Source organism: Anoplopoma fimbria, chromosome 18 (assembly GCF_027596085.1).
Source record: "Anoplopoma fimbria isolate UVic2021 breed Golden Eagle Sablefish chromosome 18, Afim_UVic_2022, whole genome shotgun sequence".
Classification (NCBI taxonomy): domain Eukaryota; kingdom Metazoa; phylum Chordata; class Actinopteri; order Perciformes; family Anoplopomatidae; genus Anoplopoma; species Anoplopoma fimbria.
Genome location: NC_072466.1, coordinates 11,020,789 through 11,047,508, shown reverse-complemented (window position 1 = coordinate 11,047,508; position 26,720 = coordinate 11,020,789). Strand labels below are relative to the sequence as shown.

Below are 26,720 nucleotides of genomic sequence, written 5' to 3'. Positions count from 1 at the left end.
GATAAGTATATCTTTTATTGTCTGTGGATTGTGTGACATTGGAACTTGTACATAATAAAGCAGAAGTAGGTGGAAAAACTTTTTTTGCTTCTCAAAGCCTTTATTATTACACAGATATGGGGCCAGGCAGTGCTTACAAGTAACACCAAGTAGCCTTAAGTACAGCATTTCAAAATCACATCGTTATTACATCGAAACAAATCCAAAACGGCATTTAATGTAAAAAATAACTTTTTTAAGTTCCCCCAGTTTTCACAACGGTGACCTTAAAACAACCACAAGACAAGCTGATGTTTCAAAAAAACAAAAACTAAACAATTCATTAGCCAAAGCTAATAACAAACAATGCTCTCAGGTTGATATGGAGGAGAGTTGGCTGGCTGATATTAAGGTTGCTTAACTGATGTTTCCGTGTATAGTCTGGGAACGCCACCCAAATGTCACGGCAGTTTGGTCAGTGGCGTTAACGGGAAACTTCAGATAGCCTCATATGGGAAGTGAGAGATTTTTCCCAAATGAGGTGTGATATGAAGTCAAACGGGGAAAGCAAGGTGAGGGTTCCTACTAGGAATTCCCCCTTATCTTAATCTGAATGTTGGTCATGAGCAAAGAGACCCTTTGACCATGACCGCACCACAGGAACAGGGACCGTTAACCTGGTTCCCAGTGAGTCACATTGTTCTCATACAGTAAATCATCATTCATGTGAAAGCCCCTGGACCATACAGATGACAGAGTTCAGCTCACTGACAATGAAGTCATCTTTATTGTCAAACAGCTGAGTGTACTTTGGAACATAAGGTGTTCGGATAACACCCCGTGTCTTCTCATGAGTCATCTTGCCATGGGTTATTTCATTTTCTATACTTGTGCAACTGAACAGTGGAGGTGAGCTGATGGCGACACTGATTGTGCTGTGACTGTTCAGGCCTCTCCACATCTCATACAATCTCTTTGATGAAGCAGTGAAATTAAATTGTTTAGGAGAAAACTACGAATGATACACAACAATTCAACATGATAGTTTATTTTTTTTTTTCATATTTTCTTCGAATATTTTCATATTAAAAAAGTGTCAGTAACTGACATCAGTCAGAAGTTTGAAAAAAAAAAAAAAAAAAAAAAAAAAACCTTCTCAAACCACTTCCAAATGTACCATTCCTTTATCATCATCACCCTCTCGCTCTTCCTCATCACTCATTCATTTGTCTGATTCTCTCAATCCACCCTCAGAAGAACGCAGTACTTTACTGGTTTTAGTAAACAAAATAACAAAACAGCAGAGGTTTGACACCTCTGTCCAAAAATAAAAAAGCTGCATTTGCACTGGTTAGACTTCCCCAGCAGGGGAAATAAGCACAGCTACAACCCTTTGCGTTCAACAGCTATCCGACCACAGTCGGCCCTGTGTGGGCCCGCCGGGTCCCCCGAGAAACGGGAACACGGCAGCCCGGAAACCAAAGAGCACTTCTTAAATGTTTTATAGAGAAAAACAGGAGAGGTATTCATTTACTGGTAAATTCACAATCCAAAGCTTCGAAATAGTTAGGGTGACCAGGCAGCTGGGATAGGCGGAAGACAGATAAGGTGAGGTTTGGGCAACCGGAAGCAAATCCCTCCTGAAATTACCTGGTGTCTAACTTCTTGATTAGCTTTTTTTTTTTTTGCTTTTTTTCCCCATTACCAGAAAAATAAAGACATCATCATCATCAACAACAAATGATAAACAGTTATCTCACAATAACAGAGCTACAGCAGAAGCAAGAAGTCTTTCCTTCGAAGTGCCTCGCTTTTTTTTTTGACACATGAAATTCAAAAAGACAAACTTTTTTTCTCTCTCCATCAATTCGGTGAAACAAACACACACAAAACATCCACACCTCAGTCATCATAAACACAGAACGCATCCACACATTTACAGTCAAACTCGATAAGGGCTCAGACAGTGTTCTTTGAGTTTCTTTCCAAACCTCCTGGTTTTCACACACACACACACACACACACACACTCCTCAGATTAGCTTACATTGACATTTGAGATTTGGGACACGGACAAGAGGGAGGGAGGTAATGCAGTGGATTTCTAATGGATAGGGGCTTGGGGGATATAATGAGGGTTGGGGGGGGGTGATTTGGGGATCAATATGACCCCATTGAACACATCATGGGAGCAGCAGCATCAGCACATCTGCAAACTGTGCTGGATAGTTCAGGCACACAAAAAAAAAATACCGCCCAAAGTTAATGCTTCCATCTCCAGTTACCACTAACAGCAACTACATCGACAACAACATCCACTTCTCTTAATACAAAATGAAATAAAAAGGTATTAAAGAAACTAAACAAATATAACAGTGACGACAGAATCAAAGTGCAGACTGTTTCTGGCTGCACAGCTTGCTGGGTTTTTTTTCTTCTTTTTTTTTTTTTTTCGGTGGGTCTTCACTCTACCAGGAGACAGAAGAGATTGGCAACAAAAGTTGTTGCATGCTGGAATACTGAAACTTCGTCCTGGATGCCTCCGGTGTTGTTGCTCAGGCCCGGCACAAACTCCTCAGCAGAACAGGAGTTTGCTCCAAGCGGCCCTCTCTTGGTCAGTTTTGGCACTGCAGGCAACACAAACTGAATTTATGTATCCACTTGTAGTTTGAGATGATTTTCTTTAACAGTTCCTTTTTTTTTTTTCTTGCTTTAATTTGTTCTGATCCTCTTTTCAACACCCATCGAATAAGCACTGTCACAACCCAGGGCTTCTCTCGTCTCTTCCTCACTTTTGTTGAATTCCCCCACCCCTTTCATTTTCTTTTCTTTTTTTTCTTGAAGTGTCCCGTGATGAGCAACGACAAAGACAAACGATAAAAAAAAAAACGCCAAAAGCACTTCATGTCATGTAGCGGGTGATCGCTCTCAGAGCGTATAACAGTTCTGCCTGCATTCGCGCTTCCATAAGAAGCAGATTAACGTGGACCTGCAGGAGAAAAGAGACCGTTATTAAACACTGGACATTACTCAACCAGTTAAAATGGCCGCTTCACATTAGGCCACGATGGATCAGGATCTTACCTTCTCGGAGTGCTGAAACTGCCTCCAGAAACTCTCATACATTCGTTTGGTGGTCTTCTCAGGACTACACACCATAGTCTTAATATAGATCTTAAAGCTGCGGTCCAGAAGCTGGTTTATCTCCCCGTAATCATAGTCATCATACCTGAAGAACACAGATAAAAACACAATGTTAGGCAACAGTGCTGATTTAGCATCAAGACAGTTATTACAAAATAAAAGGTTATATCTATGGAAATAGAATAGGAGGAGAGCGGACATTGACATGACAAATGAGTTGGAATGGTGTCAACACAAGTGAGTGGCGCCATTGAGTGTGGTCGCAGATCGCTGGATAGAGAAGACTGGCTGGCTAGTTATTTAGCTGGTTAGCTAGAGGGAGTCTGAAACTTGCTGTATATCGGTTTAGCTTATTCAGAAGTTTACCAGCTTCAGCTGTCGCAATTGCAACAATACTCATAAAGTTGGCCGACAAACGCACCATCCTGCTACGTTTGACTGAATGAGGATGACCATTCCTACCCTACACGTATAGCCCTATCCTATTTACATCCTACAACAGGACACATTATTCTCAACTGCCTGAGTAAAGAGTTACTGACCTGATGCCGAACATGCAGTGGATGTAGTTCCAGATGGCCCTGCGCAACATACTGGTGTCGACGTCCTTGTGTGTCGCCATGGTGTTGTAGGTCAGATTGTAGGCCATCTGGAACTTCTCGTCCAGCATCTGACCAACGTCAGGGTACAGTCTGTTGACCAGAGAGAAGCCGTGATCCTCCCAGCTGTAGTCCTGGAGAAAGTAGAAATAAGAAGTAAATAAACAGTCGTAAAGACCATAATTTTCTTAGTTGCTGTGCTCTATATTGAGACTGGATTGAATCTCTACCTGCACTCTGAATGTGGGCACATGCTCCCCCCTCCTGGAGAAGTCCTTGTAGCCATAGCTGGGGTCCTCAAAGTGTCGGGAGATGTCTCTGGAGGGGACACACTCCTCGTCCTCCGCCGTGACCACCAGCATGCTCTCAGTCTTCTCCCTCTCAAAGCGAGTCGCCATCTCCTCCTGGCTGGCCTCCTCATCGTCACGACACTCCTGCAGCTGCTTCATGCGCTCCATCAGCACCTCCACCTCGCCACACATCTCCTATGGAATTAGGGAGCAAGAGAGCACACCTGTAGTTAATAAAGAGTCCTGCAGGAAGCATCCTCACTCAGCTGATGCATACTTATTAGCATGCAAACACACACAGGGTGTCTCAGTGCCGGGATTATACCAGCTGCCTGGATTTAAGCTTCACACACTAGTCATACAACATCTTTTACCACTCACCTGGTTGCCAAGCTGATCGTCGTGGTGATTAGCATGGCCGTTGCCGTTGGCAATATCACAGACGCAGTACTGGCTGAGGGAGGGGGGTCTGAAAGTGTGTCCGCCGTTGCAGTGGATCTCGGGCGTGATGCCGCAGCCGAAGGTGAACGAGGCGAGGGAGTGGTAGTGCGTGAGGAGAACCACGGCGTGGATTAGCTCTGCCAGGGACCAGCTGTGCTCCTCTGCTTTCAGAAGGCGCTGGAAATAATAAAGGAAAAATAAAGTGAGTCCTCGTAACTGGAGCCAAATGATGACTAGAATATCACTGACTTTTTAGGAAGTGGGAAAAAATGATTTCACCCTTTCTAACCAATTTATTGTGTCTTCCTTTTCCAGCCTCAACTCCCCCAACCCCTCTGTCACCGTACCTCAAACTGCATAAACTTCCAAATCCCTCCACATTATACAACTCGGCTATATTCTGGCCTACACCCATGATCTCAGCCTGTTACGCAAGACTTTTCATGTCTGCCCTGCAGACCATGTCCGTCCTCTCACCTCGATGTGTTCCTTGGTGAGAAGCCACGGTCGATGTGCCAGGATTTTGTTGAGTTCGCCGAGCTGCTGCAGCTTTTGCGGGGCATCGTCCAGGCCGTTCAGCCACTTGGGATCCCCCCCGACCTGGAGGAAGTCGTTCACGTGGAGGTTGACCAAGTAGGAACACTGGTGTCTAGCTGCCGCCTGCAGGATAAGAGGAGAGATTAACCTCAAGGTATTGAATTGCTTGATTTCAACAGTTAAATGCGTGGGTTTGTTATAAGGAGGATAATAAACATGAGCGTACCATGATGCCGATGTAGTGTCGGTAGTGCAAAGACAGGGGCCCGTCCATCTGGAGCAGGTAGTGCTGCGTCCGGAGAAAACTCCCCAGGTACTGCGGGTGGAAGCCCATCACCAGAGAAATGTTGTCGAGGCGACCGAGGGCTGCAAACGCATCCTCAAATATCGACTGTGTCCGGGCGTCCACTTTACTGACTTGAAGAATCTTAGAGAAGAAAAAAAAAAAACAAAAAAATAAACACACAATATAGATAAGCCTTTTCTTACATAATTGATATGTTTGCAAGTGAGTTAAAAGTCTATGGTGAGATTACAGACTGTCATTTACCTCTTTTTCAGGGATAAATCTGCTTGGTCCGTTTCCTAAGGGTCTTGGGATCCTTACTCCCAAGTCCTGTGGGAAACAAAAAAAATATTCACTTTAAATTCCACAGGAAAGCAGAGAAGAAGCAGAGCCGAGCGTCACTTCTCAGTGCTACTGTCCCTGTAGTGAGCCATCAGAGTGTGTGTTGGTCTGAGTCTGAACATCAATAACCTGTGGGGTCTTCACTGCCCTACAGAGAAAACGACATATGCGATAAATGGGCTTTCTCTGTCGTAAAAGCAGCGTCATAGCACAGATAAGCATTCAATTATAATTAACTCTTTAGTTTTTATAATAATTATGCATAAATCCAAACACATACTTAAACCATTGGCTCCTTTATGCCCTGTAACTTTCCGCTACTTGTCGAGACATGTCTACTCGCGGACACCGTCCCGCAGCGCACAATGAGGCGGATGAACAGGATGAATGAATGACCAGCGAGTTTTATTCAATTCAGAACAATGCACTGGATTAAAAACCAGGCACCTGAACGTGTCATTGTAACCCACACGTCTAGCTATTGGCAACTGGAATAAACGTAAAGTGAGACTTCTTGACCACAAAACTCTTCTTACTCGTAAACAAGTGCACAAAAGACTGCACTGCAGCCTGCTCGTTCAGAGGAAAGGCGACGCGTAAAAACACCAGAGATGTGGCACAACTGTCTAAACCCCTCCGTCGGGCTGAAGCTTTAACATTAATGCATTTTGAAAGAGTGTTAAATGTCCCTGAAGCCCCCTTTTTTCTCTCCTGTCTCTTACCTTTTTGCTCAGCCGTTCACAATGGGTACATATCTTTAACAAGTCTGTCACGGCAAAATAATTATTTTCCACGTTTTCTGCCGGTGCGACCGCGTGCCTCATCGCGTGTCCTCGCTTAACTTTGATTATTTGAAGGGAATAAAATCAATGTAACGCGTATTCTGGGTGGCTGTTTCCTCCTCTCTTTGTTCCTTGAGGCACTGGGTAAAGTGCTCGGCGGTCAGCTGTTGCAGCCCTGTAGCAGAACACCGTCCTCTCTCGCTCATACATTCGGTAAATAAGTCGAGGCTCGTGTGATTGACGTGCTCTGCGGCCAATCAGGTGGCGAAAACAGCCTCCCGACAGCCAATGGCGGAGGGGGGAAGCACGTGTGGGCGGAGCCAACTGTGAAGAGGGGGCGGGGTCCAAAACGTGAGCAGAGAGAACAATCCCCCCTCTAAGAAAACATCATCACTTCTCTCTCCTTCTTTTGTTCACTGCTGCCATTGATCATGATTGAATTGACTGCAGGGCATTTCACTCTGTGTGATAAATAACACCAGCCATCAATTCAAGGTGATGGCTCGCTTGAGTTTTCCTTCCTGATCATTCAAATCAATACTTTAAATCAATCATGCTTTGGAGTGAACAGACTGCAGGATTACTAGAAATTGTTTTCTGTAACACCGGCAAATGTTGCTGCAAGAAAATGCATATTTGTGGTATCTGCGTGATCATCTGTATAATGTGCATTCAGTGAAAACAACAACAAGCCAAAGCCAGCGCTATGCAACAGCAAGTCCCCCTGTTGGCTTCATGCTGCACCAGGGAAGGAGGGGGGGGGTCGACCAGCAGAAGAAGGTAGAGGTCTGCTGTGCGAAGATCAGCATCAGCATGCAGCGAGATGGATGGAAAGCTGCAGGACCTGCTGCAACAACAACAACAACAACGGCGGCCCTTCAGTTAGGGGGTTTGTACCGCAGCCTATCAGACCACAGATAATGTGATCCACCTATCACACCCCAGCTGAAAGGACTCCTTTAAAAGCTAGGAGGAAGCAGAGACAGGGAAGGCAGGTCTTATGGCTTTGTTTATCCCAGCTTAACAATAACACGTTCATCGGAACAGTGTATAACTGGTTTATCACACCGCGGTGGTTAGAAAGTCAATAATTACACAGAATGATATCAGATGGGATGTACTGAAAACAACTATGTGCACCGCACATTTTATATCACAGTATAATATATAAAAACAGACAGGTTTGGATGTGGAAATTATTTTGTACCAGAGGAGTCTTTGAACTTCTTGGTAAACAAGAGATAAACAGTTGTAATTTCATGTTAAAGCACATGCGGGTCAAGAGTTGGTTCCTCTGTGGTTTGCCATAAACCACAGTACAAAAGCATCCACATATTGGCCAGTGTGTGTGAGCACACACATGCACATCTGTGCGTCATGTTTCTGTGGGAGATTTCAAAATAACATGTTTCCCAAGGAAAACAAAAAATGCTTTTCAGAGATTTCACAAAGGCTCTTTATAGTAAGAAAACTACACATTAATGATTGTTTGAAAAAGTTTCAACATTTGTGAGATACTTTATTTCAGTTCATCATCACTGCAACAACTCTTGTCTACGAAAGTATTTGGGTGAACTGTGAAAGGATACCCAATACAGAAACAAACAAACAAGTTTAATTTGGTAACCAGGAGATGGTGAGTGGAGGCCAAGAAGAGGCAAGTTTACCCATGTGCACTCCCATCAAGAGCCTGCCCTGCCAGTTTGGCAACCAGCTGCAGGTCCCCAGCACAGTTAGATAGCACAGTATTCAGCAGGTTCATTGTGTGAATCGAGCCGAGCCAACCCCCCTCCTGATGTCACAGGGTGGGGTGCAGGGCAGCGGTAAACATGTTCCCAGGGCTGGAGTCAGCACTCCCAGGGCTGCTGGGAGCCCCATGGCTCAGCAAAGCTGCAGAAGAGGCTGGTCAGCGTTAGGGCTTACGACATGCAGAACCTTTTCACATAAAAGCGCTTAGGCTCGGGGGGGGGTCCGGCCTCGCGGACAGCAGGGCCAAACACTATTGTCAGAGTGCACGCACTGACGACTCTGTAGGCTTTACTGTACTCACATCAGGAGTATCTCTGTGTGTGCAGTGATCCATGCATATCTGCTCCTTCCTACATCAAGGCTGTGATTTTACCTTTAGTTCAGTACTGCCTTTGGTCAAGTTGTTAAAGAGTTGCATGTTTTTAGTTGGTGCTCAGAACTGAACTGTGCAAAAGCAAATCAGAGCTTGTAAACAAGTAATATGGAGTTATAAAAAGCTTGCATTAAGACATAAAGCACCACACATGCTCTGGAAGGATTCGGAAAGCTCAAAAGTGAACCTTGAGTCAAGGTGTTTTTGTCCAACTATTTTATGCTCTTATAGTCAGTGTAATCAAAAATACGTGTGCACATGTTAACAACTGAAGTGTCTTTTTTCCCCGAGCCATCCAGACAAGTTATCAAGCTTTAGACTTTGAATTTAAATCTTTACCAGCATCACAATGTCTGGTTGTTGAATGTTCCTTGGGAATCAATTTTCCAAAAAACTCAAGTTGTGTTTTTGACACCTGCATTAAAACTCTATAAACTCACAACTCTGAGTATAAGTTAAGCTATCTGACGTTCTGTACATGACCAACAATAACGCAGTTGAAGCTTGTTGCTCTTGTATTCTACCGACTTGCCAAACGCACACAAATCCTGAAAGCAACTTTAGCGTGCATACGCGACCATTGGTGGTTAACGCCCTTACATAGCTTGACAAGCTATAACAGACTGCTGAATTTCCATTGCAAAACTGCATGCGCATGCTTGTGTATGTCATCATTGTTTACCAAATGTTACAGGGTCTATACATTCAGCTCTAAAGCCTTTATTATTAGAAACGTGTGTTGGACTCATCTGCACACTTTGACTTTATGTCCCTGGCGCTGACACAATTCAAGAAAACATGAGAAAATCTGACTCCAGACTTAGAATAGATGACGCCCGGCTTGTATCACAACCTGTAAGTCTTTGTGGTGTCTTCTGAATTTGGTTCAGAACATTGTGTGACTCAAAAAAAAACCACACTGCAGGTGTCTCGCAGACGTCTGAGGACCTTCATCTTTAGGCGTCTCACTTATTTGATGTCACTTTTGTTTTCAACTTGCTTCTTTTAAACTTACAAGACAACAAGGTGGCTGAGAGACTCATTAGTTGTTGTAGGAGATAAACCAGTGACCTTTTAGCAACAGGATTGGTCACTAAGCCACCGTGACACCCTGGATGTGTGTGTGTATACGTGTGTGTGTGTGATGGCTGGAGGACCGGGGTTAGGGACAACATTGGGAAGATTAGTTAGTCATGACGGAGGAGAAGCTCCTGGAAACAACAGGAATCATCTCAGATTTGTTTTAACAGTGCGTCTATGATCAGATAGTGATCTAATGGAGGAAAGGCCTGAAAAACAGGCACATTTCCACTACGCTTACACTAATATTAATTATAAAAAATATTGTCATTAAGAGTAATCACCGGAAAAAGTGTTCAGATCAAACACTCTCATTCCCATTTTAAGAAGCTGCTCATTCATAATTGCTTGAACACCATTTTCACCTGACCTGAAGCTTCTTAAAATTGTAACTTTTGAAAAAAGAAATCTTTCTTTTACAGATTAAAAGTTAAATTAATAAGAAAATTACCCACAGTTCCCTGACTCTTCTCTGTGTACAGCACATTTTAGCATTCACCATTATCACATATTTGCTTTTTGTGGCCATTCTCATAAAATATTACATAAGATTGCTTTAATGTATGAACCAGTGGCCATTGAAACTTAATGCCTACTTAAAACATGTAAGCCTTAACTTATACACATTACATGGAGGAGAAAGCAGGAGCTGTAATTCTATAAACAGTGTTTTCAGCCACATTTTGGTGAAAAAATGTCTTTGTGTGTTAAGTCATGAAAGTTGACGCTGCCACTGAGGAATTTAAGGTTTAGTGAAGTAAACAGACATGCAACAGTTGGCATGCTGAGATAACCTTTTACAGTAGTTATGATGATTACGGCAAAAAGAGGTATCAAAGTGGATACTAAATCTTGTACAAACAAAGCGAAGTAGCGGTTTCATTAATATCTGACTGTCAACTGACAAAAATGAGTTCACTAAACTTTTTCTAAGTTAGAAAGTATGCCAGCTACTTTCTAAAACGCTCTCAAAAGCAGTTTCTTTATGAGTGTGGTAAAGAATTAACAACAGGCTTAAACCAATAAAGTGGATGATAAAAGCTAATGCGATTAAAAAAAAAACAGAGAGAGAGGAAGCCATGCCAGACGTAAACTCTGCACATATGTGTCTCAGTGCTGCGGCGGCTGTGTTTTCTCATGCAGTAAGACGCGAGGGAACCGCAAAAAAACTGTGGGGATGTTCAACAAGTGGCAGAGGTCCACCCGACCCGTTCAAACCTAACCTATCAGTGCTCAGAGGAGAGGAAGCAGAAAACTCTCCAACACTGACATAAGCCTAGCAACAGGCGTCCACCAATCACAGGGGAGAACAACAGTTACAGGAACCAATCTTCTCTGCTCTCTCTCTCTGCCTCTCTTGTTTCTCTGAAAAAAAAAGAAAAAGAAAACAGAAAAAAAACTTTTTGCGGAGGTATGAAGTTCACTGAACAAACTTATCTGGTTTGTTTCATGGAAAGTAATTCAGTTTACTGATGTATTTGCTCAGTTATAACTTTTTTTATTATCTGTTTAAGTTTCTCCGCCAAAACCTGGCAAAACAAATGTCTCAAAAACTTCACAGCAAACAAAATCACATGGTTCAACTTAGCCCAGAGGCTCACAATAGCAACTCTCATCTGTGAAAAACAACTTTTTTTCCCCCATGTAAACAGACACTCTCAAACCCACAGTGACCGTTTTTAACAGTAAAAGAGAAAATCAATACATTTAAAGAGGATACTTTTAAACTTGTGCACAAAGAATGAAAACTGCAGACTAAGAGGGTATCCCCCCACTCTTCAAACAGGGCTCTATGTGGAGCCTGTTCACCGATCACTGAGCATTTAGCTGAGCAGACTGGAGGGTTAACCCTTACCTGCCCACCGGCACAGCACCCACAAACCTTTCTCTCATCTTACAGAGCAGTAACCAAGCTTGTGACCAACAGACTTGACAACTTAGCACCAGTTTTGTTGTGAGAAATGAGGGTGTTACACTGTAATTTTAACCTTATTTTTAATTTAATGTCAAGACTTCTGTGCCAAAGTTGAATCAATGTGGGAATTAACTGGACCAGTGTTTGCCTTTTTGGCCCTCTTTGAACAATTCTGTGTTCCTTTTCTTCGCCTCTTCTCTGATCTGTGTGTTTTCTGGCAGGCTATCAGAGTGGAGCGGTCTTGCCAAGCGCCGGCTTTTCCTGAGAGGAGAGGCGTGCCCCCCCCCTCCCTCCCAGACCAGCGGGTTCTGGACCCAGCGCACACCAACACTGAGAGGAAGCAGCGTTCCCTGGATTCCACGAAACGCAGAGGAACATTGTAGACCTCAGGGAGCACACGGAAAAGAACAAAAACCCTACAGATCGAGGTATCTGGGACTAAAAGATAACCTCTCATATATGACTTTACACTGCCAGGCCCAAACATGAACATCCACAATTCCCTAAATAATCTATACGTACAGTGGGCTACAATACAGGAGAAAAGGCGTTGGCCTGCAAACCCCTGTGTGCATATGAGGAAGAGCGAGTTCCCAGGGATGTTATTCTAACAGGGTGAGGGCAGCTGTCACAATACAACGGGTTCCAAGAGAAAAGATCCCATAGAAAAACAGAAAATACCAAACCCTTTCCCGTGCTATCTTTAGCTTGATATGACAAAGCCAACACGAATCAATGAAAAAGACCGTCCTCTTTTCTCTCTATATTCTCTGATAACAACCCCGGCTGTCCTTTGATTGCCCCCTCTCCATAAAGTGAACTGACGGTACACACAGGAGATAACACTGTGGGGCGAGAGTTCAAAAGACAGAACTCAAAGTCTTGCAAAGTATCTTAGCAAATGTTTCAGATAGTGAAGACATGCTGCTTTAAATCTAGGTAAAGCTTATCTCTACTATTATCTAAAAACATTGGGTCTAACATAGCTGACCTGACACCAACGTTGGGACTCTAACAACCCCAAAGAAAACAGCCCCTCTAGTCGGACGCTGCTGTGTGCCTCCTGGCATGAACAGCTGTTTTTTTCTCTCTCTGACAAGACCGCGGCTCTGCTGACTGAGCAAAAAATGACTCATCTCACTGGGAAGTTGTCCAAAAAAGAAGTTGTTGATCATCACCCTGTTATTCTTAATGGGCACTGTAAACCCAGCACAAAAGGAACCAACCCCTTCACCTGTCGCTGTGAGAATACAGAATGGCGGAGATTCATTCCCCCAAAAATACAGATAAACAACAAGTTCACAAGTGGAGCTTACAGCAAACACAGCACTACAGCTTGTTATCAAAGTGGCCGTTTTGGCCGCCACTTAATCAAAGGTGACAGAAACTCGACGAAACGTTGAGCCTAACAGAGTTTTATCATTTTAAAACAAGGGAATCAAAGAACACTTGTTATATAACAGAACAAGAAGCGATGACAGTCTAGAGAGCAGATATCCAGTGTGAGGTGTATTTAGTAGTCAAAAACCCTGATAAAGTCTGATGGAATATATTAGCAACTATTGCACTGAGTACTTTGTCCTTTTGAGCCGGTTTCTCTTCTCTTTTTCCACCATCCTCCTCTTAATCTGTAACCTTCACCAGTGTATATTTTGATTGCAAAGTTGAGAGTGGATGTGATACTGCTGCACTTGAGGAAGTGATATGGTCTAATCGTTGGCCTCAGAACCATTTTGTCCGTGTCCTATTACTTCATTAATAGGCAATGAGCCCCGGCTCTGAATGGCAGAACAAAATAGCTGGCAGAACCTCACTTGAGGGCGACGTCACAGCGACTGCCCCCATTAATGTTTAACAATTTATGAAATGTCCGTTTGATTAGGTAGAAACTCGATCACCTTGGTCGCTGTCCTCTTCACCCGAAGTCACCGACTCAACATTTTCAATATTCTTAGAGGACATTTTAGACGTTGATGTTTTGTATGACACTGAATGGTGGAGACAGAGGAGAACGGACGAGAGTGAAGGTGGTTATAGTTGATAAACACTCATTTCTATCTCATCATAGTGACTTTATGTCCGTTTTCATTGCTTATTTCCTTTTGCTACACCTTTGTACCAAAGCGCTTTTGCAGTAAACAATGTTAATGGTTACTGGTGTTTTTTGGAACCATGACTCTTTGATTTTAGATAGAGGTAGAAAAAGCAAGCTTCTGGAGGAGTAAGCAGTGTGTTTGGCAAACTACCGCTATCTTGATAACAAGTTTGGCTGGAGATGCTGGAGTGTAAACTTCCCAAAATCCAATTAAGAGCAGGACGAGCCTGCTTACGCTACCTTACACTCTGATAAGCATCAAGGACGAGCTTCCAGCGGAGAAACACAACACAGCCAATGTGCAGGTTATATTCCTACAAAAGTTTTAACCCTATAAATCAATATGGATTGAAATCCTGCTTTGTTTTGGAGGTAACTCTGGGTTACAAGTGTAAAAGGTAAGCTAGACAACTGCATGCTATCTATTGCATCTGACATTATAACAGATAAACACACAGTTTAATCAGTGGCTTACATTTATGTTCTTGTGTTTATGGTCTTATAAAAGCTGAGAAAAAGACACTGCCTTCCAAACTCGTTTAATGTAGAGCTGTGAGGGAACAAGGGCTCCACCTGTTTCATTTAGTTTTTTACTCTTGGTGGACTCTGAATCAACCGGGCCAGTAAAAAAGGTCAATGGCAGAAGTCTGAATAACAGTACAGTACAAGTACCTTCTAATAAACTGAAGTGTACAGATTAAGGTGCGGACTCTTGCACAACAAGTTCAACTTCAAACGGAGGTCCAAGACTGCTTACAGAAAATATACACCATGAAGGCATCAGAGACAAAAGGGACAAGTACCAACATACACAAACTCAATAGTACATGTACATGCATGTTGTCCTCTTGGGACTATACAAAGTCAGTTCCTCAAACACAAGCGCATGACACGAGATCATGAGTTTACTGTCCAAGACAACACTGGAAAAAAGCTTACAGGGCACTTTGTATTCATGGGCTTTAAATATGTTCATACACCTACCTGTTGCGCAAACAGTGCATGCTGACTCATTCATGTGTCTCACTGAAAATAACTATTTAAAAACATTTCATCTCAAATGATGAAATTATCATAATAATTAAATCTGAGTATAACAGATTTTACAAACCATCACCTGTTAAGTGGACATTTTAGAGAGAAAATATACATTGTTGATGAGCATGATATACAGTCTAAATGTATTGTACATCTGCATTTTTCATGCTCACATGCTGTGTTTGCTTTGAGAAAGCTACAGGGTTGGGAAAAAAATGTATTTTCAATTTGATTTTAATCCAAAATTGTGTCCCTTCAAAGAAGCATGTTCTCACAATATGTGTTTTTTTTATTATTTCCTTTCAACAAAAGATCTACCTTGAACTTTTTTAACTAAACTTTTAAAAATGTACAGGGTCAACGTGTTGGGCTTGTGTGTATGCTTGTTCTTCATTTTCACAAACCCTCCATGGACCTCATAACCCTGACAGAAGTGTTTGTGTATGTGTGTGTGTGTGTGTGTGTGTGTGTGTGTGTGTGTGTGTGTGTGTGTGTGTGTGTGTGTGTGTGTGTGTGTGTGTGTGTGTGTGTGTGTGTGGTCCTCTGGTTCATGCTACAGGTAGTGTTGGACATATTTGCTCTGTGGTTAATCAATTACAGGCCTGTGGGACCAAGAAAAGAACAAGCCAACAGCCAAAACTCTTCCGTATCATTCCCCTTGTGGACTCAATGTTGATTCAAATATTGCACTAACTTTGATGTGTCAGATATGATTAGGTGATTAGATGGCTTCTGTCCAGTGTAGCATTCACTTATTTTATTACTGTGGTGTTCAATAACATTAGTCAGCTACTTTCATGATTGTCTTTATTTGAATTCTTTATAGTTTTTTGTATTTAAAAGTGCACAGACAACCAGTTGAATGGTGGAAACTGATGTGCAATAAATGGTCTTACATAACTCAAATACGTAGACAACAATGTATCAACTGGCAGTGACATGTTTGATAAAAACATTATACACCGATGACTAGGTTTATAAGCAGTAACAATAGTAGACGGTTGAACTAAATTGGCACTGTGTGAGGGTGAGACAGTAGTGTCTGAAAGCTGTGAGTATCACATTATTTTGAAGAGGAGGAAAAAGAAGGAGAGCACCATCATGAAGTAAGGTTGACGTGAGTGCTAAGCAACCAAGGGTGAGAATAAATAACGTGATTCAACAACACAACCGGTTTGTGATAATAGATAAGGCATTTAAGACAAACAGATGGAAGAAGTTTGTGTCAAAAAACTGTGGTGCTTCAATGTTGCAAAAGTCTTACTCTCACAAAACAAACGTACAAATATATGGAACAAAGGACAAGTTATCTAAATGTAAAAACATTTATTTATATTAAGTAACAAATAAGACATTTGTGTGTTTTATATTTGACACCGTAGTAATCATTATTACCACATTACAGACCACCAATCCAGCCAAATGCATGACTTTTATACCTGACACCCTCATCAGTGATTATGTCACACATAATGGATGTGGGGGTTAAAGAGGGCATTCATAATGAAAGAAAAGATGGAGCATGGAAAGAGTGATGAGAGAAGAGTGATGAAAGGTAGGAGGACAGAGGGAGAGGATTATTTGAGCAGTGCACGGAGAGAAAGCGCCCGGTCCCTTATCATGGATAAGCAAACACCCCACATCGTCTGGAGTGACATCATTGTCCCTGAGAATCAATAACCAGCCACTTCCTCTGCAGCAGGGAAAATCAATGACTCTGTACACTAGATTACCTATCTGTGCCCACTCACCTGAGGAAGCGCACACAAACACACAGCTAGTGCACACACTGTAATGCAGAGCACATACATGGGGAGCGTTAACAGAAACAAACCTAGTGCCACAGTTTTGACCGAGGGGAGCAGTAACTGTGCGGCTTCGGTGCAGAGTCAGCCCATTATGGGATTAGTGGCGGCCACAGCGCGGTGTAGGCCCACTGTTGAAGTCTAAAGGGGATAATGGCAAAGCCAAATCACACTTCTGTCAGGTTTCCCCACACAAACACACAGATACACACCCCTAAATATCAAAGCAGCATGGCTCCGCCGCAAATCTCACAGATCACCCTGCTTTCCTTAGAACTATTGTCAACCTCTGTTTTCAATCTACAGTTTATTATCAGGGATCAACGCTAACTGTTGAAAGGCATCAGTCTTTTTTTGCCGAAACTTAAAATATGATTGCCATTTTTAGTCACCTTATATGTTGAGTAATTAAGATACAATGCAGTTGTACGTCAGCTTAATAATAAAAAATGAATCACATGCATGCCATGTGTTTGTTTACATGCTGTGCAGTAAAAATTTCCATCCAGTTTAGAAATCCCGGGATCCTTGACTTCCCAAGACAAATTTCCTTTTTCTTTTGCATTCAGCTTAATCTGGTTCTTTGTCACTTAAATCAATTTGCACATTCGCTTGTGATGTTGATGGGTTAGTTGAACTTTTCAACCCAACACTTAATTTGCTTTGTCATTGTCTCTAAAACAGATGTCTGTGCATATGCGAGTAAACGCAAACACGCAAGTGAAGCTTTGTCTTTTTCCGGTTATGACTGCAATATTCAAACATCTCTAAAACAACAAATATTTTTATATTTATCTTGGAGATGCTCGTTGCCAAAAGTGGTTGGTATTGATTCCCACCAAATGCCAGGATTTGGTTGCCAATTTCTGTAAGTGGTTTCCAATGGCCACCCTGCAACCCTTACTGTCGAGCCCTGATATAATCATGCAATAATTAACGTTGTGTTCAGGGTTAAAAATGTAATAAAAATGAGTAATTGGGGCCTTACAACATTTTAAACCACACACAGGCATTTGGCATCATTCAAGGAGCTCCTCGTAAATGTTGTCACCCCTGAACGTCTATGTGGTAAGAGCTTTAAGCACCATTCTTAAAACTGTAGCTAGATGTACTGTAGCTAGAAAAGATTCTTTCATTTAAGCAACAATAAAATGTGTCCCTGCTTGTTTTCCTCGCTAAACGTCTGGGAGGAAAAGTTCAGCATCCGGAGCACGGCTCTCAGATTGCCGCTGTCCTCCTGCCAAGGCAAGCAGTGGAAGAGCAAGCAGCTAACTGACAGGCCTCTGTGGGAGATAATGAGTAACTGAGCTGAGTACAGTCCCACATCACCTGTATGTGAGAGAGAGAGAGACAGAGTGTGCAACAGGAAGGACAGGGAATAAGAGACAAGATAGAAATGGAAGAAGAGGGTGAAAAATCTAATTACAGCCTGAGAGAAATGTGTGAACAGAAAAGCTAAAAACTGACTTGCTGATCTTCATTTCACATGCAGAAAAGAGAAGAAAAAAAAAACTGAGCACAGTGTGTTAACTTCCTAATGTTAACAAGATAAAGATACATTTGCTGAGTGGTTGTGTTTTCATTATTTTAAAAAAAAAGTGCTGTATATATTTCTGTTCGGTTAGCCGCAGCAAATCTTTCAGTATTTATTTTGGGCAGGTAAAACAAAACATAAACAGTAAGCTAACATGACAACCTTCTCTCGTCAATGCACGCTCACCTTGAGAGCAGTCAGTCTGTCTGTCTGTCTGTCTGTCTGTCTGTCTGTCTGTCTGTCTGTCTGTCTGTCCACGTCCTGCAGAGACTCCAAATGCCAAGGAAGAAAAAGCCCTGCATATACCGGCATGGCCAAGATGGGCTTCTGAGTAAAGATGGTCACCAGTCAGTTACTAATCACTTGAAAATATTCAATTTGAAAAAAACAAACAACTGTCCTTTCTTTTTCGGCAGGCTAAAACACAAACATGACACCTAGTGCACATGAACTAGCAACTGTTTTAAAGCTAGATCACATGAACTACAGCTTCGTTATTTCATAGATTATTTTTTTTACTGGCCACATGAATGATGTAGCAATATAAATAGCTTACAGATATGATTGTGTTTGTTTTTCATGTGAGAGTTTCAGACTGACTACACTCTACACAGAGTGTTCATGAAAGGTCCATAACAATAGTGTGCATGGATGTGTGTGTGTGTGTTGTTGTTGTCTGTGTCTGCAAGTGTGCGATCATGCACACATGTCTGGAGAGGAAATCTATTCTCTTGATGCACCGGAGCAAAGTTTTGGCCTACAGCCTTGTAAATCTCTGACCCTCCACTAACCCGACTGTAAGGCCGAGTCATCTCGCACGGCGCAGGACCGTGCTGCTGGGTGAGTGTGCGCTCTCTATGGGACTCCCACAGGAAAGCTTCACACAATACTTGGCTCCCCTTGAGGTAGACACACACATTAACTGCACAGAGGCACACACACACAAAGACAGATTAGGACAAACTTCAACACCCACACATAAAAAGTACACAAACCCTCTCACATATGTTAAATGTACTAGCTTGCACACACACACACACACACACACACACACACACACACACACACACACACACACACACACACACGCACACGCACACGCACACACTCAAGCAGACAATGGACAGTGGAACTGTGCCATAAGGGAAGGCTGTTGTCCAGTCACTGGGCAACTGGGGCAGCAGATGGTCTTCTTCCCTTCCACTAACACCGGTCAGGAGGGAGGGGTGGGGGGTGAGGCACGGCAGAGTGGTCTCCGTCTCCGAGCGAAACACCTTTCACCGAGTACATGGGAATGACTCAGCCAGAACCCATAAAGCAAATGAGCTGAACACTGATAATGTGCAAGTCTGCACGGAGTTACGGCGCTGAAACGGAAAGATTACTAGACCCAGATGCGCTGAGTGAAACGCAGAGTTTGCCTTCAGAGAGGGTATCGCTTTCAGTAGTGTTTGAAATGAATGCCCAAGGATGAAAAAGTCAAACTGAAAAAAGTAGGTTAACCACAAGTACAGCAGAGAGTGAGAGTGAGAGTGAGAATGAAGGAAAGGCAAAAGTAGGCGAAAGGTCAATTCTGACATGAAGAAAAAAAAAAAAAAAAAAAAAGGAGAAAGGAGGGTTTCATATCCTGTTGACCAGTTGCTGCGTGTAAGCATGAAAGTTTTGGTTGGAGAGAATGCGTTTGTGTGTGTATGCAGAAGAGTGTGTGTGTGTGTGTGTGAGAGAGAGAGAGAGAGAAGAGAGAGAGAGGAGACAGAGAGAGAGGAGCCTCCAGCCTTCTGTGTACCCACTGTAAAAAAACAAAAAACTGTGTATTCTTTGTTTGTCTCAGCCGATGTTAATGGAGGAAATAAAACAACAGCCCTGTATTTTCTCCCTCTTTTATTTCCTGTAGCGTGTCAGTATGCGTGTTTTGGGGCAGCTAAACCCATAACAAGACTCATCTTACATAAATAAAGGACTTATTGGTCGCAGCGGGCCGGCAGATGCGGGAAAGACATGTGAGCCATTTGTGCTCCTGTTTAAAGATTGTAAAGCGCAGAAAACAACTTGGTATGAATGGAGCCTCTGTGTGAACGTCGGTAAGCGCCTCCTTCAAGAATACATGTTTGTTTGAGAGAGTTACATCACAGCAGAGGCATGACAGAGGGAAAAGTCGGAGCGAAAGAGGTAAAGAGCGGGAGAGGTCAAAGAAGAGCAAGGGGGAGAGAAAGTGACAGAGCAAGGTAACAGTTAGATGAGATAGTGGGTCAATACGCGTCATGGAATTACTGTATGTTGCATGGATTAGATATGCAACCTCATTTTCTGTTTACCTGACACTGTAGTTCACCCAGTCCAAGCCTATCCTCAAGTGTTTTCCTGTCAAGCGGTTTACTTCTGGCCTGTCAATCAATACTTGCCTTTCTCCACTGCTATTCATCTTACGCCCGCCTACCTCTGTTCCTCCACTCCTTTGGTAATTTGTTTCCCTGCTGCCTTTCAACAATCGCCCTGAAGCGATCCACTCGGATCGTTGTTTTTGTCAATGGGACAGTTAAAATCAATGTGGTCAAAGGAGGATTCACGGCACGCCTGAGGGCCCCGACTGGCGCATTTAGTCATCGCAGTGAGAAGCAGCTCGGGTCATGCGTGTGTGTGCGTGTGTGTGTGTGTGAGAATGCGTGTAAGCAGAGAGTTAAATTGTTAAAAAGTTGAGGAGTCACTAAAATAAGTGCCTGACATGACATGTCTTGTGGCCTGCTATAGGACATGAAACTAAAAAACAGCACAACTTATTTTATTGCTTTCAGCTGCCTGGGGTAAAACCAAATCTCCAAGTATTTTTTCCTTATTGCAGTCTTTCTAAGAACGTGGTGGTGGATTCCTGAAAAGCCTGGGGACAATATGCGTTTCGGTACTCAACTATTTCAACAGAGTTTTGCAAAACAACATCGGATGCCAAGTGCCTGTATGAAGAAGTCAATATATTTTCATAGATTTATCTTTAACACTACATGGAGTCATTGGAAGTGGAGTAAGTCAAGACATCCAAAAAAATCTTATTTTCCCTCTCAACCCCCTCCCTCCTTCAGTACCCCTCTTACCCCCTCCCAGTTATTCCCTTCGCACACACACAGCTCTGAATAACATGTCTTCAGATTGAGAGAGCGAGGCAACAGAGAGCAGAGGGTAAAAGAGAGAGAGAGAGAGAGTGTAGGAAGGGAGAAGGGGGGTTAACCTATATAGTAAGCTATGCTTTTTTTTCCCCCTTTGGGCTCAAAGCAGACTCGGCTTCAGTTTGATAAATAGCAGACCCCCTCAAAGCAACAGATGCAACAGCTCAAACCCCAGCAAATTCGTCAGCTCTCGGAAAAAAACAACAACAGAAAGCCCTGAGCCCGGGCCCTCCACGGCTGTTCCACATACTGACAGCCTGCCTGAAGAGGAACACTGCGAGTATGAACAGGGCACATGGAAAACAGGGCCCCTCTATACCACTCTACAGGCCCACAACTGCAGAGACAACCCAGTTATAGTAGGCCCTCAAGTACCCAGACTTCACTAGGGAGGCACAATCAAAACCCTGACTCCTTCCTCAGCTCAATGGTTGCTGCACTACAAGCTTTCTGGTCAATTTCAAGGTCTTTAGATCCACTTTTTCTTTCTTGTATCTGTGGTTCCACACCGCAATCATGCTACTTTTCTATATCGGCTCATCCTAGTTATAAACATTCCCCCGTGAAGTCCAGGCATCTCTCCACACGGACACTCCTACAGCTGAAATGAGCGTGAATAGTTGTGGAAGAAAAGAAGAAAATCTGTTTTTCCACGCCGTGTTCTGTGAACTCTGAAAAACACTGGCTTCTTGAAAAGTGTTTTTTTTTCTCTGAAGACAGATTGTGTTTTCTCTTTAAAGCCAGACAGAGGGCCTTTCTTTGGGGGATTGTTTGGTGTTTTGTGGGCTGTGTAGGAGAATGTTTGCTCTGAAGTCGGGTTGTGCAAGTTGTTTTTTTTGAAAGAAAACAAGCAGTGGGTGTGATATTTAGGGACAAAGTTTGCATTGTGAGGTAACAAGGTGTTTGATTAAGAACATTGATGCAATCAGCACTTTTCTCTGTGTGATATTTGGGTGTGGGTGCAGGGGCCTCTCATCTCACAATGTCTCCAAAAGTCAGACTGTCTATGGGACTAGACTGACACCGTCATGGAAGAGTATATTATTTAAAAAACATATAAATATCTGCATCAGCAGACAAGAGTGGCATAGTTTGTCTGCATCTTAGAGGCCACATGACAATTGTGTTTCTGTTTTTGTCTACTGGTTGCTTTCACGGGATCTGCTTTTAGAAAATTGCTCCTGGATTCTTCCTGTTTTGTTTCGCCTCAGTCTGGTTTTTATGCACTTCTTTTTCCATTTAAAGACAAATAATGAACTTTCACAGTGAACCATAAAGGAATCTACTGCTCTGGCATGTAGGACATCAGTCGTGCCATAAATTCACCAGCTATCTCTGTCTGTCTGGCTGTGTGTGTGTGTGTGTGTGTGTGTGTGTGTGTGTGTGTGTGTGTGTGTGTGTGTGTGTGTGTGTGTGTGTGTGTGTGTGTGTGTGTGTGTGTGTGTGACACTGGGAGTCTGTTAAAGTGCATATTTCCAAAAGTACTTCACAAGCGCTCAGGAGTGGATTCTACCAAAGGGCGAGATAGGGGGTCAGGTGCTCCTATCAGACACCACCATGGTTGCCATGGCAGACACATACACACATGGAAACAGTCTCATGACCTCAGACAGGCAGGAGACTCGTCCAGAGGGTCAAGATATACAGTGACACTGACCAGAGATTTAAAAAATGTGAGACTGATCGTGTCCGTCCTTTTACTACGCGTCACTTTCAGCATCCACCTTCAATAAAAACGTATGTTACCGATTTTGTAAACAGGCTGCAACGTAATCTATTGGGACAGGCTGGCACAGTCATCGATGTCCACTTTAAAGTGCTTGTGTTTTTGCAATGTCAGGCTCTGGTTGTTTTTATAAGTATCTGACATTAAGGGAAGAGTCTTACTCAAGGAGAAATCAAGTTCTAAAAGTTTTGCAAGGTGTTGCCGGAAGACCGAGGTGGAAACACTGCGAGCCAGGCAGAGTTTGTTGTGCTGGAATACAGAAGGCATAGCTTAGTGTTATCTAAAAGCTGTTCAATGTCATGGCTGGATATTTAGTTGATTTCCAGATCTTTGATTTCAACCGCCTGTGTTCATTTGAGCCAGAGTATATAGATATTCATATTTCACAAACAGACTTCTCCTTGAGCAAGACTTCAACACGAACAACAAACAAGTGCAATGTAAAAAAAACATTTATTTCTCTGAAGTTTTTTTTTCATTATGTTGTCAAACCTCATAATAGTAATCAACAACGTTCTTCCTCAATACCAGACCTTTTCCAAAAACTGATGTAGTCACTTAGACAAAAAGACGTGGAAAAATACGGCGGGCACACAAGGTTTGTCTTTGCCTTTCCCGGTCTGTTTATATTCAAATAAAATCAGACAGCCATCGATTTCAAAGAAGAAATCAAAGCACAGAAAAATGGGACCAGGTTGAAAAAGTTTAAGGCTTTGCTTTTGGTGCCCTGCATGTACGGTCTGTTTGATTATTTCCACCAGAAAACCTGCGAGTTGCACAGAATATGTTTTATCTTTTGCAGGAGCAGCAGTTTACAAATTCTGCTTGAAACTGTTATCATTGCTACTTTTCTTTATCAACTGTCTTAGTTACAAACATTCCCCTGTGATGTCAAGGCATCTGCCCACGCTGACACTCCTACAGCTGCAATCATCATACAGCATGGAAACATATCTTTATCATTTTATTTACCAACATTGACCCCGCATTGACATTATTTCAAGTTTGCATCCTTAAACCTTACTTGCAACAATACAGTTCATAACAGTATTGGGTCATATCCAGTGAACGACAGGCATTCTCTCTTTATCCCGATTACAAAACGGTAAAATAAGCTCTAACTGGTTTAATACCAGAACAACAACAAGCAGCCAATAAGGTCTGCAAGGGTCAAAACAACAGCACCCAGACAGGAAGCAGAAACATTCCTCTGCGTTGCAAGAAAATTGCCATTTCATCAATGATGGAGAAGTACTAACCACATAAACATGAGCCAGATTTCCCGTTTGCTTTTTTTTGTTTGTTGCCAAAGCGACCAGAAACAGGCTGGTTTGTGACAAGATTTTCACAAGCGGTGACATCACTGTGTGGGAAAGTTACTTCATGTCTTTTCTTATCGGCCTCTGACCTCAGAGGTGTTGGCCGATGTTTGTCCTCACAGAGTGAGGGGTCACATGAAAACACAGCGGAGAAACCCGGTGTCCCATTTTTCTGTGTTCACCTTTATCAACACCTGCATGTGTTTCATGCACACTTGTGTGCAGGGACACATACGCAAACATAAGCAGTCAGACACATTGGATTCCACGAAGCTGGAAGACAAGAAGGAAGCCTGACCAAGATTGTGGCAGCGCAGGAAGGAAGTGGAACACACCCCTGGAACTGAACAGGAAACCGCCAGGAAAAGAGGACTCTGACAGGACACGGACACACACACACACACACACACACACACACACACACACACACACACACACACACACACACACACACACACACACACACACACACACACACACACACACACACACACACATACACACATTGAGAGCATTACAGCTCCATGGTTATGAGCTTGAACGCTGACCGTGACATACATTTAAGAAGTGCCTCGATAGAACACACACCAGTTAAGAAAAAGCAGAGTGAGAGAGTTGTTGCTTGGGGTCGAGGCGCGGTGCTGTTTCTCACAGGCCTGTTAATGGACATGTCACTATAGCTGCTCCTAATATTCCTCCGCTGCCACAGGGTCAAAAGAACACCGTGTCCCCTCAGGACAAGTCCTGGTCTGTGTGTGAATGTGTGTACTGGATGTTAATGTGTGTGCCATTTAACCTGGAAGCCCCTCTGTGCTGCACAGTCAGTAATGATGAGCTAGTTTCATCCAACACAAACAAACAATCACCTAAACACGTGGCTCGTTAATTCTAGAGAGCAGCGGGAGTGTTTTACACCTTCATGTGAGATGTACTTGAGTTTCAGAGCAAAGAGAGCTGGAGGTATCCGTCTGATGGATGCAGTGTGAATGACTCATGCTCTGGAACTTCAGGACCTTCGACTGAAAGCACTCTTAGTTCATTTTTAAATTTCGTTGCATTGAATATTATGTTTTTGTTCGTGGTCGGGTAGCTCTTTTTTACTGTGTACCATAAATGTAATGGATAGAACTCAGAGTGAAGAGATGTAGATATTCTTGTGCATTATTAGCACTGAAAAAAAGACATCTTGTTTTGAGCATTAGAGTTCATTCTTCACTTTGGATATAGTAGTTTGATACATTTGAGTTCAATGTATTGTGTCTTACTGCTCAAGAGGAGAAACAAAAACTAAAGGAAGACAGAATCATCATAAGGGCGTCTGTATTGTGAGACAACTGTAAAAGTTTCCATTGAGGTCTGTTTACTCTTCAATAACTTTGATTACATCATCAAACTGTGACAGCAGGAGCCTCCTAGCTTCTAATTTCTGAGATTGATTAAAATGAGTCTTTTAGCCACTATTCGAGGTTACAGAAGACACAATGCAAGCAGCCGCTGCCAAAAGTGAGGCAAACGTTTTCCTGATCTTTGCTGCGTAGGGGCCTTGTCTGAAGCAGCTGCACAGGCTATCTGCCAAAAGAACCACTCCCACTCTATCCTCCATAGCTCTGTCTTTTCATTGTCTATTCAGCATCTCCAAATGTGTGCATGTTTCTGTTTTCTTCTCTAACTCCCAGGGTTATCTCACCTCAGTCATCCCCCAAACTCCCTGTCTGCCCATTCTTTTTCTTTTCCTCTGGCTATTTATCCCTCTCCCCTTCCTTATGGAGACAACAGAGAGTCAGAGCCACTGACATTGATAAGGAAAAAAAAATTATAATAAACCACAAACGCAAACCCGTCTGCTAATAAGAAGTCGAGAAGGCACACAGTTCCCACTGCTCTGTGCGGCTCCACTCTTTGTTTTGGTTTCGGGGTCCTTCCCTTTTCGTTTCTCCATGTTTTTGACTGACCCCACTTCAATATCAGTGTCCAGTGTTTTTTTATGACTCTAGATTCCTCGTTGTACGTGCATGTGTGTCGTTTCAAGCCTCAAATGTGTGTTAAGAGGAAATGCAAGAACATAACCTGGAGGACGTATCAGTTTTGAGCGGTGTAGAATGTCGCACTGGAGCGCCAAAGTACGGAAATAAACCCCCTGCAGCCGTCACTCTTACCCCGAGGTTACATAACACCGAGGGGTTGAAGTGGTGGTGGGGTGGGGGTCACATGACTCTCAGCAGGTTTGCACCCCGGGTCATTTACCCTGGGAATACAGCTAATAATGTCTGCTGGTAGTGTTTATGTTTGAAAACATCTTCACTGTGAGCTGTAATCTGTATCAAACATTAACATTGTTTGGGGCTGGATGCACTGCCAAATATTAAATCTTTTACTTTATTTGAACTAATGCATCGCCCCTGTTCATGTCAATAAAGTCTTGTCAAATTGATAACTGAAGCCTTATTTACATTAAAGCGTTTTGAACGCCAGAAAGAAACGGCTGAAGCATAAAAAAAGGAAAAGGAAAGTCTGTTTCTGGAACCGATT

General features: G+C 42.9%; 1 protein-coding gene across 1 annotated transcript; it reads right to left on the bottom strand.

Annotated features, from left to right (window-relative positions):
• Positions 1–101: 101 nt before the first annotated feature.
• Positions 102–6,596, bottom strand: LOC129107147 (sestrin-1-like). Its single transcript, XM_054618548.1, has 9 exons — positions 6,340–6,596; positions 5,540–5,605; positions 5,216–5,416; positions 4,930–5,112; positions 4,393–4,629; positions 3,952–4,206; positions 3,665–3,855; positions 3,063–3,207; positions 102–2,967 (listed from the first exon to the last, which is right to left on the bottom strand). Exons 1-9 carry the CDS (start codon positions 6,439–6,441, stop codon positions 2,881–2,883), a joined length of 1,467 nt encoding a protein of 488 aa, XP_054474523.1. The 5' UTR covers positions 6,442–6,596; the 3' UTR covers positions 102–2,880.
• Between the last annotated feature and the right edge of the window lie 20,124 nt (positions 6,597–26,720).

Coding starts and splice junctions, on each gene's coding strand:
- LOC129107147 (XM_054618548.1), bottom strand. CDS start 6,441: ATGAGGCACGCGGTCGCACCGGCAGAAAACGTGGAAAATAATTATTTT. Junction 5,606..6,339: donor GTGAACGGCTGAGCAAAAAG/GTAAGAGACAGG, acceptor TGTTTCCCACAG/GACTTGGGAGTAAGGATCCC. Junction 3,208..3,664: donor CACTGCATGTTCGGCATCAG/GTCAGTAACTCT, acceptor TGTGTTCTTCAG/GTATGATGACTATGATTACG.